Here is a 16668-nt window from a genome sequence, read left to right as displayed (position 1 = left end):
TAATATTTATTGAAAATAAATGTATTACATTTGATAGAATAAATATAAGTTTCCATTTTACTGTGATCTTTAAGGAACATATTGGAAACTTTTATCAAATGAAATCTGTTGCAAAGGTGGAGCAATAATCTGCATATAAAGATGGCAGGAGAAACGTGTGCCCTATTTATGAAAGGATTCTGTCTTTATGATAAACATTGTCATTGTGCCGTTCCTCTGTTATTCCTACTGGAAATGTGTGAAGAAATTGAAAACTAAACTCAACTTTCTCATCAAAGGGTTGTGTCCCTATATAGTCTAATGGTATGGACAGGGGAATAGCAAGAACAGTGTCCAGTTAGGCTGGGGCTAAGCAGAAAAATTCACATTTCTAATCTTATTACATAAACAGGTATTCCCATGTACAACATTGATGGCATATTGCTAGGACTCGCTCTTTTCTCTAGAATGGGACACCTGAGTGAACAGAGAGAAGCAGGCATGTGTGGTCACCCTTCATTCACGGCTATGGGAGTCCAGAAAATGGCAAAGCGGCTATTCTCTAAACTCTCCTAGTGATGGGTGGCGAACACACTTTGCATGCTCTCCCTCACTTTGGAGGGTCTGTTTTCTAGATAGGTGCAGGTCCTACCTCTGGGACCAATTCCTATCAGACATATTTCATTGATGTCCCAGATGGGGCAACGAAATTATCAAGTGGCAGCTGCAGTCCACAAGATTAAGGAGGACCTGTCACATCTCCTGACGTATAGTCACTACTTGCATCTCCCTTGTAACAACAATTCTGGTAAATCTATTCTTGTGACTCTATGTTGTGTGATTTCTGGCCTGCACGATCCAATCAGTGCTTCCACAGTCAAACTATGCAAGGACCCCCCCCCCCCCCCCCAACTGGTTACACCTATCTGGACCTTCACTGCAAGCTGCCAGCAATTCATTCATTACTTCTAATGGGAATAGAGTCATAAGAATAGATGCTCCAGAATTGTTATCACATGGGGAATGCAAGTAGTTACTAAACCAGACGTGTCAGGAGCGGTGATGGGTTTTCTTCAAATGCAACTCAATGTACAGTATTGCTTCAGACTGCAACAAAAGCTTCATAGTTAAAATCAATTAGTTGCATGGCAAAAAGTATAGGCCTCATGCACACGACCGTGCCGTTTTTTGCGGTCCGCAAACCGCAGATCTGCAAAAACGGAAGCCACCTGTGTGCCTACCGCAATTTGTGGAACGAAACGGGCAGCTGTTAATATAAATGCCTATTCTTGTCCGCAAAGCGCGGACAAGAATAGGACATGTTAAATTTTTTTAGCGGGGACAGGAGCAACGGATGTGGACAGCACACGGACTGCTGTCCGCATCTTTTGCGGCCCCATTGAAGTGAATGGGTACGCATCCGAGCCGCCAAAACGGCGGCTTGGATGTGGACCCAAATAATGGTTGAGTGCATGAGGCCTTACTCCAGCAGTGTAATCCTGGGGCTCCGATCAGTTACCATGGCAGCCAGGACGCTACTGAAGCCCTGGCTGCCATGGTAACATCCCTGATGCTGTGTGCACAAAGCACAGGGCAGCAGGGAGAGTGTGAAGTCCTATTCACCCTGATAGAGATCTATCAGGCTGAATAGGACAAGGCATAAAAAAAAATCCCATGTTCTAGCCCCTAAGGGGGGAAATAGTTATTAAAAAAAAAGTAAAAAAGAAAAAAAAAAGTTAAAAAAACCCCAACAAAATATTAAAGGGACACTGATGGGCCCAATAACCATAATTAGCTGTACATATCCATGCACAGGTCTTCTAATGTGCATTACAAACATATAAGTATCCCCCCTGTCCACATTATGAATACAGCAAACTCACATTTTATAACCTGAACTAATCGCTGTTCTTTCTGCCCAAGGGGCGGGGTTTCAGCTTCTCTTGCGCCCAGCCAGCATCAGCCCAACCGCCGCTTTGAAGCGCCGCCCAGCTCATCAATATTCACTTAGCTGGGCGGCTTCTGCTGTCCCCGACCTTCCGAGATCCGGCGCATGCCCAATAAAAAAGCTATGGGTGCCGGGCGCATGCACAGTATTCATAATGTGGACAGGGGGATACTTATATGTTTTTAATGCACATTAGAAGACCTGTGCATGGATATATACAGCTAATTATGGTTATTGGTTTTGTCAGTATCCCTTTAAGTATAAATTACATATAAAATATATAAACAATAAATAAATAAACATATCACATATCGCCACGTCCGAAAAGTCCAAACTATTAAAATAGAAAAAAAATTATGCGGTGAAAGCTGGAACAGAGGAACCGAAAAAATAAACTAAAAACTGCGCGATTCAGCATTTAAAAAAAATGCAGAATGCACATGGCTTTTTTGGTTTATTTTTCTTCACGTGGTATCGAGTATCGCAATACTTTTTTATGGTATCGAAATCTAATAAAAAATTTAGTATCGCAAGAACTCTACTCAGTGCTGATAGCCAAGCACCAGGCAGTGAAGTGCCATGAGAGCCAGGCCAAGCAAGTGGCAGTCAGGGTGCTAGTGAAGGATGGCCAGAGAGACAGTACTGCCCAGAGGATGCCATCTGCCCATCTCTACTGTCCATATGCCAGGCCTACCAGCATTACCCCTTGATATACCACCTGGTCACCCCACCTAACACTCAGGGAGACAAGTGACTCAGACTGTAAGGTGTGGGGTGACCAGGCGGGCAGGCAGTATATGAAGGGGTAATACTGGTAGGCCTGGTATATGGACAGCAGAGATGGGCAGATGGCATCCTCTGGGGGTTGTATCTTACATGGGACTATATGCTGGAGGAGCTGAAGGGAGAGTGATGAATTTTACATGGGACTGTATGCTCGGGGGGGCTGAAGGCAGGGGAGTGATTTATCTTACACGGGACAGTATGCTGGAGGGGCTGAAGGGGGCCATAATTATTACTATAATACAGAGGTGGTGATAATAATAATAATACAGAGGGGGCCATTATATATTATAATTATACAGGGGGCATTATACTGATGGCCACTACGTGGGGAGGGGAGGTCTGTTATCTGAAGATGATAGTAAAGTGAGAAATCAAAAAAAAAATCTGCGAAACTTTGCAGGGACGAGACGCTGTCATGACGGTCCTATCTCCGAATGAAGACGCTGAGGAAAGTCTACATCACAGGAGATGTCACTGGATGTAACAGGTATAGAGCGGTATTCTCCTGTATATTTCATAGCAATGTATGTTATGTCCATCCAAATATCTGTTTCACGGTAGGGTGGGGGGGTATATAGAACCCCGGGATCTTGGCCGGACCTAGCGATGACACAGGGACTAGGAGGGCGGGCAAAGGAAGAGGCTGGGCAGGAGAAAGTAAAAAGAAGGCAGAGCAGCCTGGGCTCCTACCCAGGGAACGCCGCCCCTGGGCACTTGCGAGTGCTCATTTGCATATGGATTAAACTGCATTTTTTCTGCTTGTGCAATTCAAAAGAAAAAGCGACCATTAGAATCGTGTGTAGGTGTGCTACAGAGCCATGTAAGCTGTATATGGCGGTGACAGCGGTGTTTTACAGTCTGCAAGTTGAAGATTCGCAGATCCCGGCCGACTGCGCGCCACCATATAGTGTATGAGTAAAGTATATGGCAGTAACTGGGGGTGTCAGTCAGAGTGCACTTCAGAGAACCACCCTGCCCTTGGCAGATCCTGCTTGTTCAGGACCTGGGGCAGATTTACCTTCCGGGTAGGTAGTGGAGGACTGTCAGTTTTGACCCGGGGATGATGGGCGTTCTCCTGTATTTATGTGCAGCACATTGAAGGCCATATTTATAGCCCAGAGGTAACCTAGAGTCCTAGAGAACGTCTCCTAGGAGCCGCCAGCAGCCTCCATGTGCTGGACCCACACACTGCCCAATGCAGCCGCTGACACCGCCCCCTGCTGGCGACTGTCTGTGTATGTCTGCTCCGCGCAGCATCCTCACTATAGAGGGCGGAGCCTGCGTCACCTACAGCGGTCTCTCCGCCCGGCCCCCTCCCTCATTCCCATCCCTTGATTGGGCCCCTCCCGTGACGTCACTGGCCGGCAGCTCCTGCGCACTGACTTGTACATCTAACCCCTGGAGAGCGCAGGCTGCCCGGCGAGATGCGGCTGAGCTGAGGCGGCTCTGGAATGGAGAGTGCGATGATCTGCGATGATGAGATCTGTAAGTGAGCGCTGCTGCCGGGTGGGCATGGGTGCAGGGGGTGCCCTGGCATTATCAGTACCTGAGCCCGAGCTCGCTGATCTATCCCTGACACAGGGATGTCTATAGCGGTGCTGTACGTAGCCAGAGGGGTTCCAACTATTCCCAGAAACAGTGTCAGGAAGGAAGGGCTGAGCCAGGAAGGATGGTGCAGAGCGATGCCGGGGCACACGGATCAGCACGATCACCGGCAGCCAGCTGTTGTATCAGACGGAGAGTGGAGTACGGCCGCCAATCAGGACGTGGCTTTCATCTTCCAGACAGCAGCTAAGAAATAAGAGCTGGCATCTTATTGGTTGTTCTTAAAAACTCCTTCCCTTTCTTTTACTCTAGGTTTTTATTAAAGAGGTTTTCGTTTTCTGGGATCGTTTCGTCAGTCCAAAACGGATCAGTTTACATTCTAATGGAAAAGGATCCAGGATTCAGAATTAGTGTTGAGCGAACTTGTGTTTTAAGTTCTGCGTCCAAAGTTCGGGTTATCAAAGAATCCTGTTATGGATTCCAAGTTCCGTTATGGTCCGTGGTAGCGGAATCCATAACGGGATTCTTCGATAACACGAACTTTGGACGCAGAACTTAAAACACAAGTTTGCTCAACACTATTCAGAATGCATCAGTTTGCCTCCGTTCTGTCTCCATTCCGCTTTTGAGACTGACACTGTGTCCGTTTGATGAAACTGATCCAAGTGGATCCGTTCTGACACACAATGTAAGTCAATAGGGACGGATCAGTTTTCACTGATAGAATCTGGCACAATAGAAAACGAATCCGTCCCCCATTGACTTTCAATGGTGTTCAAGACTGATCCGTCATCGCTATAGAAGACATAATACAACCGGATCCATTGTGAACGGATGCAGACTTGTATTATCGCACAAAACGCGAGTGTGAAAGTAGCCTATAGACTATTGAGTAAATGTAGTGAGTGAGTACATGCTTTTCACGCCATCTGCCATTGTTTCCATAGTTATATATTTTTTTTTACTGTATCTCTAAACATATCCCTGCCTGCCACACAGCTAAAAAACAAGATGTGAACGGCCCCTACACTAAGCCTAGCTACTTACCTGCTACCCTCTGTTCCGGCCCTCTGCACTGCCTCCGGTGTCTCCATCCTACTAGTGCCCTCCATGATTATATCCGGTGCAGCATGGACATTGTCACATGCTCCACCGTAGCCATGTCATTGGCTGCAGCTCAGCATGTGACCATGCCCATGCTGCATCGGATATAAACGGTCCGGGGACAGGAACATGGTCGTGCAGGAGGTAGCGAGGAGGACTGGAGTGGCGGGGAGCAGGTACGCAGGAATCTTTAGCTTAGAGGGGCAGACTGCGGGCACTTGGTAACATTTTATTATTAGCAGAGAAGCCCTTTAAGGAGTTGTCCAGGAAATTATTTACCTTTTTAAAGGGAACCTGTCGCCTACCAAATGCACGTTAATCCGCCAGCTGATTGTTTCTCATTGCTGTCTGATGAGCCTATTCGCCGAAAATAGACTTTTTTTTATTCCCCCGCAGGCTGTATGTAAATGAGGGTCTTGAATTCAAGGGGGCTGCGGCTTTCTCGCTTGAAGTCGAGCTTGCAACACCTCTGCCCGCCCTTGGCATTTGATTGATGGCCATGGTTTTCTTAGTCATGTTGGATTCCAGTCTGAAATCTCGCACAGATGCTGTATCGCCATCATGCCTACGCAATGTTCCCACTGCTATGTACTTGTTCTCAGCAGATCAATGCGGGAAAGACTGAAGCATTAAAGTGGTTGTCCAGGTCGGGAGTCTGACAGGGTGCCGGGTGTCAATCAGCTGTACAGGGTGACACGCGTGTCTCTCTTCGTGTCCGCTGCTGTATGTCTATGGGACAGCAGCAGTGGGCAGAAAGAGATAATGGAGACGGCACGTGCACACTGCGCACGTCCGACACCCGGCACTCCAGCCGATCTGATATTGATGACCTATCCTGAGGAGAAGTCATCAATAGTAAAAAGACCGGACAGCCCCTTTAAGACTTTCCTTTACTAGAGCTAAGGGACCTAGACCAACCCCTGAAAAACAACCCTAGAGCATGATCCTTTCTGCCGCCTCCTGGCATTTACCAAATCCAGAGTCACTCCACACAACACATATACAACTGCTCCAGAGCCCACTGGCTGTGTCGCTGGCATCACTCCATCCAGCACTTGGTGATGTAAGGCTTGCATTCAGCTGCTCGGCCATGGAAAGCCATGTCAGGAAGCTACCAATGCACAGGTTTTGTGCTGATGTTAATGGAGCCTCGCAGAGTCAGCAGAGCTTTGGCGACTTTAATGCCCTACGCACCTCAGCGACCCCGTTCTGTAATTTCACATGGTCTCCACTTTGTGGCGGAGATGCTCTGCTTCCGAAACGCTTCCACTTTACAATAATACCGCTCGGTTGATCTCTAGGAGGGAAGAAATTTCACAAACTGGCTTGCGGTGACATCCCATTACAGGACCACGCTGGAATTCTCTAGAACGACATTCTTTCACAAATATTAATAAAGGCAGACTGCATGGCTCGGGGCTGGATTTTATACACCTGTGGCAATGGGACTGTAACGGCACCGTTTCAGCAGACAAGGGGTTAAAATCCGTTTAGGCGATATGCCCCTTTCCGAGAGACAGGCACAGCTACTGCGGAACACCAAACTCCCGAACTGGATACAAAATAGCACTCCAAACTGGAACCTCGCGGATAGCTGCCGGCAGACGAACAGGAAAAGCGTATCAGTCAGCTTACACTCCTGGCAATCAGTCTCCAACAGCATACAGGAAATCCCCCCAATAACGAGACAAGGCTCTGTCTTGAGGGTCAACAGAGGTCTGAAGTGCTGGCACACCCAGCCTGGTTTTTATTACAGTTTGTTGCAGATACAACACATCCCCACAATGCATCATGGTTTCCTCCCCTCTGTCCCGGAGACGACCGAAGACAATCCAATTATGTCTCATGACAAAAGGGAGATCGCCAATACACATGTGGAGACAACAGGACAGACATCACCATTTAAACACACAATGGGACAATAGAAACACACCCACACAAAATCCTCCCCTCTGCCGATGATGATCATTGAACACACTGGCAAATATAATTATCAAAGGCAGAGAAATACAGTTTTATAAAACATATCACAGGAACCTCAAAACATGCAATAACCCCATAACCAATATATCCTCGGAATCGGGGGATCTGGGTGAACCACATGTCCAAAATTCACCCACATCCGTTCAGTAGTTTGGAAGATACAGTTACACTGAAAATATACAAGTTATACCAAAAATAGTCACTAATAAATGTGTCCCCTGTTTGGTAGTTTCAAACTACTGAATGATGTCTCTGTGCACCAAATACAGGCAAGATAGCACCGTGTTGAAAAGTCAGAGCAGTGTCTGTGAGTTAAAATGGCCGCTATCTATTGTTCTCACCATGTGCTTCATCCAAGCAAGTAAAGCAGAGGATGCAATCCAGGGACAGAGGGCTCAGTCCCAAGTGCCTTAAGACCCAATAACTTAAGGGACCATAATCCCAGGGCAGGAGGCTGGTAAACAGCCCCCTCCAAAACACCGTGGCGAGGTTGGTTTCGCCACAGGGACTGAATGAAAAACCTGAATTCAATGATAGAGCTGTGTCTCATTTGTCCGTATAGGGGAGATTTATCAAAGCTGGTGTAAAGAAAAACTGGCTTAGCTGCCCATAGCAACCAATCAGATTCCAGCTTTCATTTTTCAGAGCCCCTTTGGCAGTTCACAGACGGCACATGATGGCGTTCATTCCAGCATTGCATATAGCAAGAACCTACCGCCCATAGAGATTTCCTTCCTAATGTTTGTGGATGTCTTTGGTTGGCACATGAAAGCGCTGATGGTCTGGTGTAAGAAGCTCATACAGTCTACTATATTTTACGCATTCCTGTCATACTGGGGTACAGGCCATCATAAATGGCAGCTATATTTCGTGACTGATGTCTGCAGTACAGTGGCAGGGAGTCTGAATATCTTTTCGTTTTGGTAATTGTTACAGTAGGGCTCAGCGATTTATGGCCAAAAAATAATTTCCATTATTTCAATTTTATGGATGATTATTGATTATAATCTTGATCATTTTTCTTTCTTCTGCCGGGTGCACTGTATATGGAGGTGGTTCAACTATACACTAGAGAGAGGAGGAGTGTATATAATGTATATAGAGGGATGACAGGAGGAGGGCATGTAACGATATATATATCCTCTTCCAGTCCTCTCTCTATAAAAAAAAAATATATATATATTAGCTTGTGCGTCCACTAGGATAGATAGTGGACGCTCTTGTTTACTATAGCTGGTCTCAGCTAATCCGGGCCTGGCTTTTACTGGGAGTAAGCAAAGAGCTGGGTGGGTGCCTACTCCTCACGATCCACTCTGGGTTTTATACGTGGCCCATGTCCACGATAGTGTTTTAAAAGTCAACAGTCCAGCAAGGGTACCCTGTTAAATCAAAAGATGACTAAATTTAATTTAATGAGAAATGTAAAAATATACACATACAAAAGACTCTATATAATTAATCCGAGGTAAGAGGCCAGGATATAGTCAGATGCACTGGGTAAGTGGTGGGTAAAAAGGGGGGGGGGGGGGGGGGGAAGAAGTCCCTAGCACTGATACCCTATACTGGTCCTCTGCCCAGGGACATCTAGTGGTGGGGACGCCCTGTCCACGTACCTAATCTCCACCTCCTGGCTGTCCCTAGTGAAGTGAACGGTGGAGGGAGACAGGTAATAAGTGGTGCCCTAACGGATAACTAGCACACAATGAGAGAGTTAGAAGGGTGTCCACTGCATACTGCCCTCGTGACAGTATGCCAGGAGGTACAGGGTACACCAAGAGGATAAAAAATACTGTATACGAACAGACACACGCACAAAGAAACACAGATATAGTAAACAATAGATGACCTACAACCCTGACGCGTTTCACCCATACCAGTGGGATCATCAGGGGGTAATACGGGGTAGGTGTACTAAGGACCGGGAGCCCATGACAGTGGCTATAGCAGGCCCAGTCCAATGATACATGCGTAAATAAATGCGTTGATAGATAATCGCTTATAACACGACAACAGACCCAGGGTTGGTAAGTAGTTGCCTAATGGCAAATTACATACGGTCACTCGGTGGCATGGTTAGTGAAGTCGACCACCTAGATAAGGCTGCAGATCTGAGATTGGCGAGGGCTGAGGATCACATAAAGATAATTAGTGAAGAGGCTCATGAATAATCACCCCGAACATACCTAGCTGATGAGCACTCGAGGAGTATGATACCAAGGTTCGTAGCTCCTAAGGTGTAGGGCTACCCGCCAAAAAGATACATAGTGCCGCCGCCGTCAGTGTGGAGAAGTGGGTCGAGTGACCGTATGTAATTTGCCATTAGGCAACTACTTACCAACCCTGGGTCTGTTGTCGTGTTATAAGCGATTATCTATCAACGCATTTATTTACGCACGTATCATTGGACTGGGCCTGCTATAGCCACTGTCATGGGCTCCCGGTCCTTAGTACACCTACCCCGTATTACCCCCTGATGATCCCACTGGTATGGGTGAAACGCGTCGGGGTTGTAGGTCATCTATTGTTTACTATATCTGTGTTTCTTTGTGCGTGTGTCTGTTCGTATACAGTATTTTTTATCCTCTTGGTGTACCCTGTACCTCCTGGCATACTGTCACGAGGGCAGTATACAGTGGACACCCTTCTAACTCTCTCATTGTGTGCTAGTTATCCGTTAGGGCACCACTTATTACCTGTCTCCCTCCACCGTTCACTTCACTAGGGACAGCCAGGAGGTGGAGATTAGGTACGTGGACAGGGCGTCCCCACCACTAGGAGACGTCCCTGGGCAGAGGACCAGTATAGGGTATCGGTGCTAGGGACTTCTCCCCCCCCCCCCCCCCCCCCCATTTTTACCCACCACTTACCCAGTGCATCTGACTATATCCTGGCCTCTTACCTCGTATTAATTATATAGAGTCTTTTGTATGTGTATATTTTTACATTTCTCAATAAATTAAATTTAGTCATCTTTTGATTTAACAGGGTACCCTTGCTGGACTGTTTGCTTTGTACACTAATACCCTGATTCGGTATAACTTTGGTATCTTTATTGCTGGACTTTTATGTTTTAAAAGTCAGCAGCATGAAGCAGGGTGGGTCTACTAGAGTGAGAGGCTACAGATCAGAGTGCAAGCCATGTGTGGAGCAGCACGGGTCTGTGGACGGATCCAGAGGAGACCCAAGCCTGCATTACTTTATTTTCGATGTTATGGACTGACTACCTGACCCGGCTGCACTGAACTGTAAGGCCCCTTTCACACGAGCGAGTTTTCCGCGCGGGTGCAATGCGTGACGTGAACGCATCGCGCCCACACTGAATCCGGACCCATTCATTTCAGTGGGTCTGTGTACATGAGTTTTTTTTTTGTTTTTTTTTTATCAGTTCTGCGTTGCGTGAAAATCACAGCATGTTCTATATGCTGCGTTTTTTACGCAGCCCTGGCCCCATAGAAGTGAATGGGACTGCGTGAAAAACGCATTGCATCCGCAAGCAGGTGCGGATGCAATGCGTTTTTCACTCATGGTTGCTAGGAAGATGTTGTTTGTAAACCTTCAGGTTTTTTTTTATCATGCGCGTGAAAAACGCATCAAAACGCATTGCACCCGTGCGGAAAAAACTGACTGAACTTGCTTGCAAAATGGTGTGAGTTTTTACTGAACGCACCCTGAACGTATCCAGACCTAATCCGTATTGTTCATGTGAAAGAGGCCTAAGTTGACTGGAACAATTAATAAACCGTATTGAAGTGACTTTGCTGTGTCCCTGCCTTTCTTCAACACTGGTTGTAGGAACCCATTATATATCTATTATACCCTCATCCAGTCCTCCCAGTATATACATCACATACCCTCCTCTTAGATATCCTCCTATATGTACTGATGCCCTGGTTCTCGGCTGCCATGTGCAGACCCGGGCTCTCAGTGCTGCCAGGGAACTGGTAAGGATTGCACTGCTGGCCTGTCCGGTGGCCAGGACTGTGGGAGCGCACGTAGGCGCTCATGCTCAGCCGCTCCCGTCCAGTCACCTCGTATCTGTGCAGATGCCGTAACCCCTGGATAGGAGCAGTGTATAATGCGATGGAAAAATGAATCCAGCCAGCAAAGGAGGCAATATGGACAATCACAATATATTAGTAAGTGGCTTGTATTAACTTTCTCTACATGATAAATGACATATGCTGAAGTGACACAACCCCTTTAAAGTGTTAAATCATTTATATAGCGTCTCTCATTTATGTGCCCTGGAGTCCCTCGCACAGACGCATATCCCGCCTTTACAGCTGGAAACCTGTCAGTATCTCAGCTCCTAAGTGCGCTGGGATTGAGGGGGACTCGTGTCCTTGAATCCCCTCACAAGTTCCCTCCATTCGCTTGGTATTGGTTCTAAACACCAGTTATTAAAAAAAAAAAAAAAAAAAAAATATATATATATATATATATATATATATAGTACATGGTAATTTGCAAACTTTCAGTGTTTCTCAACAGTACATGGACGTTCATATTATCCATTCATAAAATGCGACAAATTAATTGTTGCAAATAATTGTGTGCGATATGCAGAATTTTGAATGATTAAAGGGAGTGTGTCACCTATGAAACTTAGAGTAGGACACCTCCACAACATTGGACATTTACCTTTGTATCCCAATACTGTCTCTGCATCCCCCAGAAAAAGATGTTTGATTTCTGTACAGATGAGCCCCCCGTACTATTCATCTCCTCTCCCTTGAAGTCATTGTCATGTGCAGCCTAATCTCCCGCAGGTGCAGTCTATAGCCCTGTCAGGTGGGAGAGTAGCGCATGCGCAGTAGACGCAGTGAGGCTGAAGCAGGCAGCACGGAATGTAATGCGCAGGTGCTCGCAGGGCTGTAGACTGCTCCTGCGCAAGATTTGGCTGTATGTACAGGTGATGTGAAGGGAGAGGGCATGAACAGTACAGATCATGGGGAAGAGTTGGAATTGCCTAGCAGAGGTGGGCTTGGCCACTTTGTAACCTGTAACCCGCCCACCTGGGCACTTGGTAGCACATTTGGACAAGTCCTTTTTCTGCAGACCCAGTATTGGGAGACAATGGTATATTTTATGTGTTCTGTAAGTGTCCTACAGGACCTCAGTGTTTGTTGCATAGGTTAAAGGGGTTCTCCGGGCTTTTTAATATTGATGAATAGGGATGAGCGAATCGACTTCGGATGAAACAGCTGAAGTCGATTTGCATAAAACTTAGTTCTAATACTGTATGGAGCAGGAGCTCTGTACAGTATTAGAATGTATTGGCTCCGATGAGCCGAAGTTATTGCTTTGCGAAGTCTCGTGAGACTTTGCGCAATAACTTCATAAATTTGTACTGTAAAAAAACATTTCCTGAACTCTGGTTCGGTTCCAAGGTACCACTTTATGCGAATCGACTTCGGATGAAACATCCGAAGTCGATTCGCTCATCCCTATTGATGACCTATCCTCAGGATAGGTCATCATTATCAGATCGGCGGGGGTGCCGGGTGATCGGCTGTATGAGGAGACGGCGCACACCTTGTGCATGAGCCTTCTCCCGTCTCTCTTCCTGTTCACTGCTGCTTTGCCATAGACAGCAGCGGTGAACAGCATGACAGAAGGGAGACAGCACGTGTGCATGGTGTGCGCCGTCTCCCCATACAGATGATCGGCGAGGGTGTTAGACCCCCTTCCAATCTGATATTGAGGACCTATCCTGAGGATAGGCCATCAATATTAAACGCCCGGAGAACCCTTTTAAAACCATTTGATGCGCTGTTAGGTACAATCTCCCACAGTACATGTTACAGAGTAAGGCATAACGATGGATTCCATATAAAACACAAGGTATATAAGATATAAAATGTGTGATCACATGCCGTTTGCAGGGCTGGAAGTAACGGCGGTATGGAAATAAGGGCCGGGCTGGATTTACTGACTCTTTATTGTACATTCACTGCTGAAGGTTGACTTTGCACCAAGTTGGATATATTACTTGTCGTGTTGTGTGCACCACTTCCCCATGGTGACTGTCTGGAAAAGCTGGTCTTGTAGTTACTTACCTTCATAAGTGGGACAATAGATGACATTGCATGACAAGCAGGCGGCTGAGGGCACGTATTCCTCTTGCGTTTCCTAGTTCCTTGTGTACATAGGATTAGATGTTTCCCTTTGTTTCTTTTGTTGTTTATATTCTGTCTAGATTGTTTCTATAATCATGAGGAAAGAAGTAATGCGTGCTTGTATGAGTAATAAACGTAGCAGGAAATTACTGAAACTTTAAACTAACAAAGCTTAAATGTTGGTTAAAACTATGTTCACATGTGACATTCACATTCCTGTACACCGCCATTTTTTGCCTGTATCGATGTTCCTGATTAGGAAACGTTGGGCAATAAATATTTAAAGGGATCCTGTCACTGGGATTTTGTGTATAGAGCTGAGGACATGGGCTGCTAGATGGCAGCTAGCACATCCGCAATACCCAGTCCCCATAGCTCTGTGTGCTTTTATTGCTTTAAAAAACCAATTTGATACATATGCAAATTAACCTGAGATGAGTCCTGTACGTGAGGTGAGTCAGGGACAGGACTCATCTCAGGTTAATTTGCATATGTATCAAATCGTTTTTTTACACAATAAAAGCACACAGAGCTATGGGGACTGGGTATTGCGGATGTGTTAGTGGCCATCTAGCAACCCATGTCCTCAGCTCTATACACAAAATCCCGGTGACAGGTTCCCTTTAAAGGGGTTCTGCACTTTCATTTAACTGATATCTATCCTCCGGATAGATCATCAGCTTCTGATCGGCGGGGGTCCGACACCCAGGACCCCTGCCGATCAGCTGTTTGAGAAGGCAGCGGCACCCCAGTAGCGCCGCGGCCTTCTCGCTGTTTACCGCCGGCCCACTGACGTCACGACTAGTATCAACTAGCGTGGGCGCGGCTAAGCTCTGCTCACTTGAATGGAGCTTAGCCGCACCCATGCTAGTTGATACTAGTCGTGACGTCAGTGGGCTGGCGAGCCGACGGTAAACAGTGAGAAGGCCGCGGCGCTACTGGAGCGCCGCTGCCTTCTCAAACAGCTGATTGACGGGGGTCCCGGGTGTCGGACCCCTGCCGATCAGAAGCTGATGATCTATCCAGAGGACAGATCATCAGTTAAATGAAAGTGCAGAACCCCTTTAAAGGAGTATTCAGGTTTTTATTTTATGTATAATCACCCTAATCGGACTAGGACCCTTAAAATATAACTTTTTATTATTTTTCCGTTAAAAAATATCCCCCATTTCGGTGGCTGATAGGCCTCTTTCACACTTGCGTTGTCCGGATCCGGCGTGTACTCCACTTGCCGGAATTACACGCTGGATCCGGAAAAACACAAGTGTACTGAAAGCATTTGAAGACGGATCCGTCTTCAAAATGCTTTCAGTGTTACTATGGCAGCCAGGACGCTATTAAAGTCCTGGCTGCCATAGTAGGAGCGGGGGAGCGTATACTTACAGTCAGTGCGGCTCCCGGGGCGCCCCATGCGCATGGATGACGTGCCATGCGATCACGTGATCCGTGCGCTTGGGGCGCCCTGACGTCACTCTGGAGCGCCCCGGGAGCCGCACGGACTGTAATTATACTACTCCCCGCTACACTTTACCATGGCTGCCGGGACTTTAGCGTCCCGGCAGCCATGGTAACCACTGTAAAAAAGCTAAACGTCGTATCCGGCAATGCGCCGAAACGACGTTTAGCTTAAGGCCGGATCAATGCCTTTCAATGGACATTCATTCCGGATCCGGCCTTGCGGCAAGTCTTCAGGATTTTTGGCTGGAGCAAAAAGCGCAGCATGCTGCAGTATTTTCTCCGGCCAAAAAACGTTCCGTTCCGGAACTGAAGACATCCTGATGCATCCTGAACGGATTTCTCTCCATTCAGAATGCATTAGGATAATCCTGATCATGATTCTTCCGGCATAGAGCCCCGACGACGGAACTCTATGCCGGAAGACCATAACGCAGGTGTGAAAGAGCCCTTACAAGAGCAGACCTTGGGCCGGCCATTTTGTACTACACATATAGCAACCACCACAATTGTGACAAATACACATACTACAACGATAAACAAAAAATAGATAGATAAAGGGGAAGGTCATTCCATGTTGAGGTGGGGCGGCTAGTTTCTTTCTATGCGGGGAACCTTTCCCTAGTACAATCCTACTCTAGCCTTTCCCCAGGGACCACCCCTGATGGTGGGGTTTCCCTGTCCTCATGCCTTCCCTACTTTCCCTATATCACCCTAGCAGTGGAGGTGAACGGTGAAACAAACAAATTACATACATATAGCAATGATACTGCCTCAACAAGATAAAAGTTGGCCAGAAATCAAGTGGTAATATAATACCCCCATAACAAAATGCTCTGACGCGTTTCGCCCACTCAGGGGGTCTAGATTTAGATGATAAATTCGGATGCACAAAATACAGTGTTTACTTCAATATAGTCACTATAAGGTACTATCTATTATGTTGTCCTGAAGAATACTGTAATAATCACAAGTAATGAGACAGACCTTATATTTTGGAAACTGGATACATCACTAGCTCCTGTTAGATGACGGAGATGTGCTAGTAAATCCCTGTTCCTGTCATGACTGCCTTCTCCCAGGGACTCGATGTGGCAGTCATTCCGTTTTTTTAAACATTTTCAGGCAGTTGATCCCTGTATGCAGTAGAATGCTATAGTCGATACAGGGCTGGGAGAAGGTCCACCACCAACAGAGGCTGAGCTGCCCAAGTGCGGCCCCCCCCCCCCCCCCCCCCCCAACTTGTGGAGTCTTTACTAAATACCTACTGTTGTAATCACACATAAATATGCACAGTTTAATGTACCAATTAACTATAGCTGTAAGCAAATGCACAACCTCTTTAGATCCATATAAAGTGCAAAAACAAGTCATATAAGACAATAACCACATAATCTTAATATAAATAAACATAATCCTGTGAACAGGACAGAATAAAAACTAGCAAGTTTTGCAGGGGTACGGGTAGATGGGGTGGTAGGACAAGGGGGTATGGGGGAAGGGGGGCTGGGTTAGCTTATCTAACCCCCCCCCCCCTACCCCCATCAGCCCTCGACCCCCATCTACCCCACCAGACATTTAGATGTTATTTATTCCTGCAGCTCTAATGCTCTGATGATCGCTGATCAGTAGATGACTCAAGTCAAGCCCTCCCGCCATTTAGATATGTATGTTTGTTATTAATCATCATCCACCCCAAACCCCCCCCCCCCCCCCCCCTAGGGCATTGCATTGCGGGAAACCTGCGTG

General features: G+C 46.7%; 1 protein-coding gene across 1 annotated transcript in view; it reads left to right on the top strand.

Moving 5' to 3' along the window:
• The first annotated feature begins 4105 nt into the window (after positions 1 to 4105).
• Positions 4106 to 16668, top strand: part of ANKDD1A (ankyrin repeat and death domain containing 1A) — a 78179-nt gene continuing 65616 nt past the window's right edge. The window contains exon 1 of the mRNA XM_044283176.1: positions 4106 to 4198. Coding sequence (XP_044139111.1) covers positions 4165 to 4198 — 34 coding nt within the window. The 5' untranslated portion in view covers positions 4106 to 4164. The remainder of the gene's footprint in view (positions 4199 to 16668) is intronic.

This window comes from Bufo gargarizans, chromosome 2, assembly GCF_014858855.1.
Source record: "Bufo gargarizans isolate SCDJY-AF-19 chromosome 2, ASM1485885v1, whole genome shotgun sequence".
In the NCBI taxonomy this organism is placed as follows: domain Eukaryota; kingdom Metazoa; phylum Chordata; class Amphibia; order Anura; family Bufonidae; genus Bufo; species Bufo gargarizans.
This window is presented reverse-complemented; position numbering and strand designations above follow the sequence as displayed.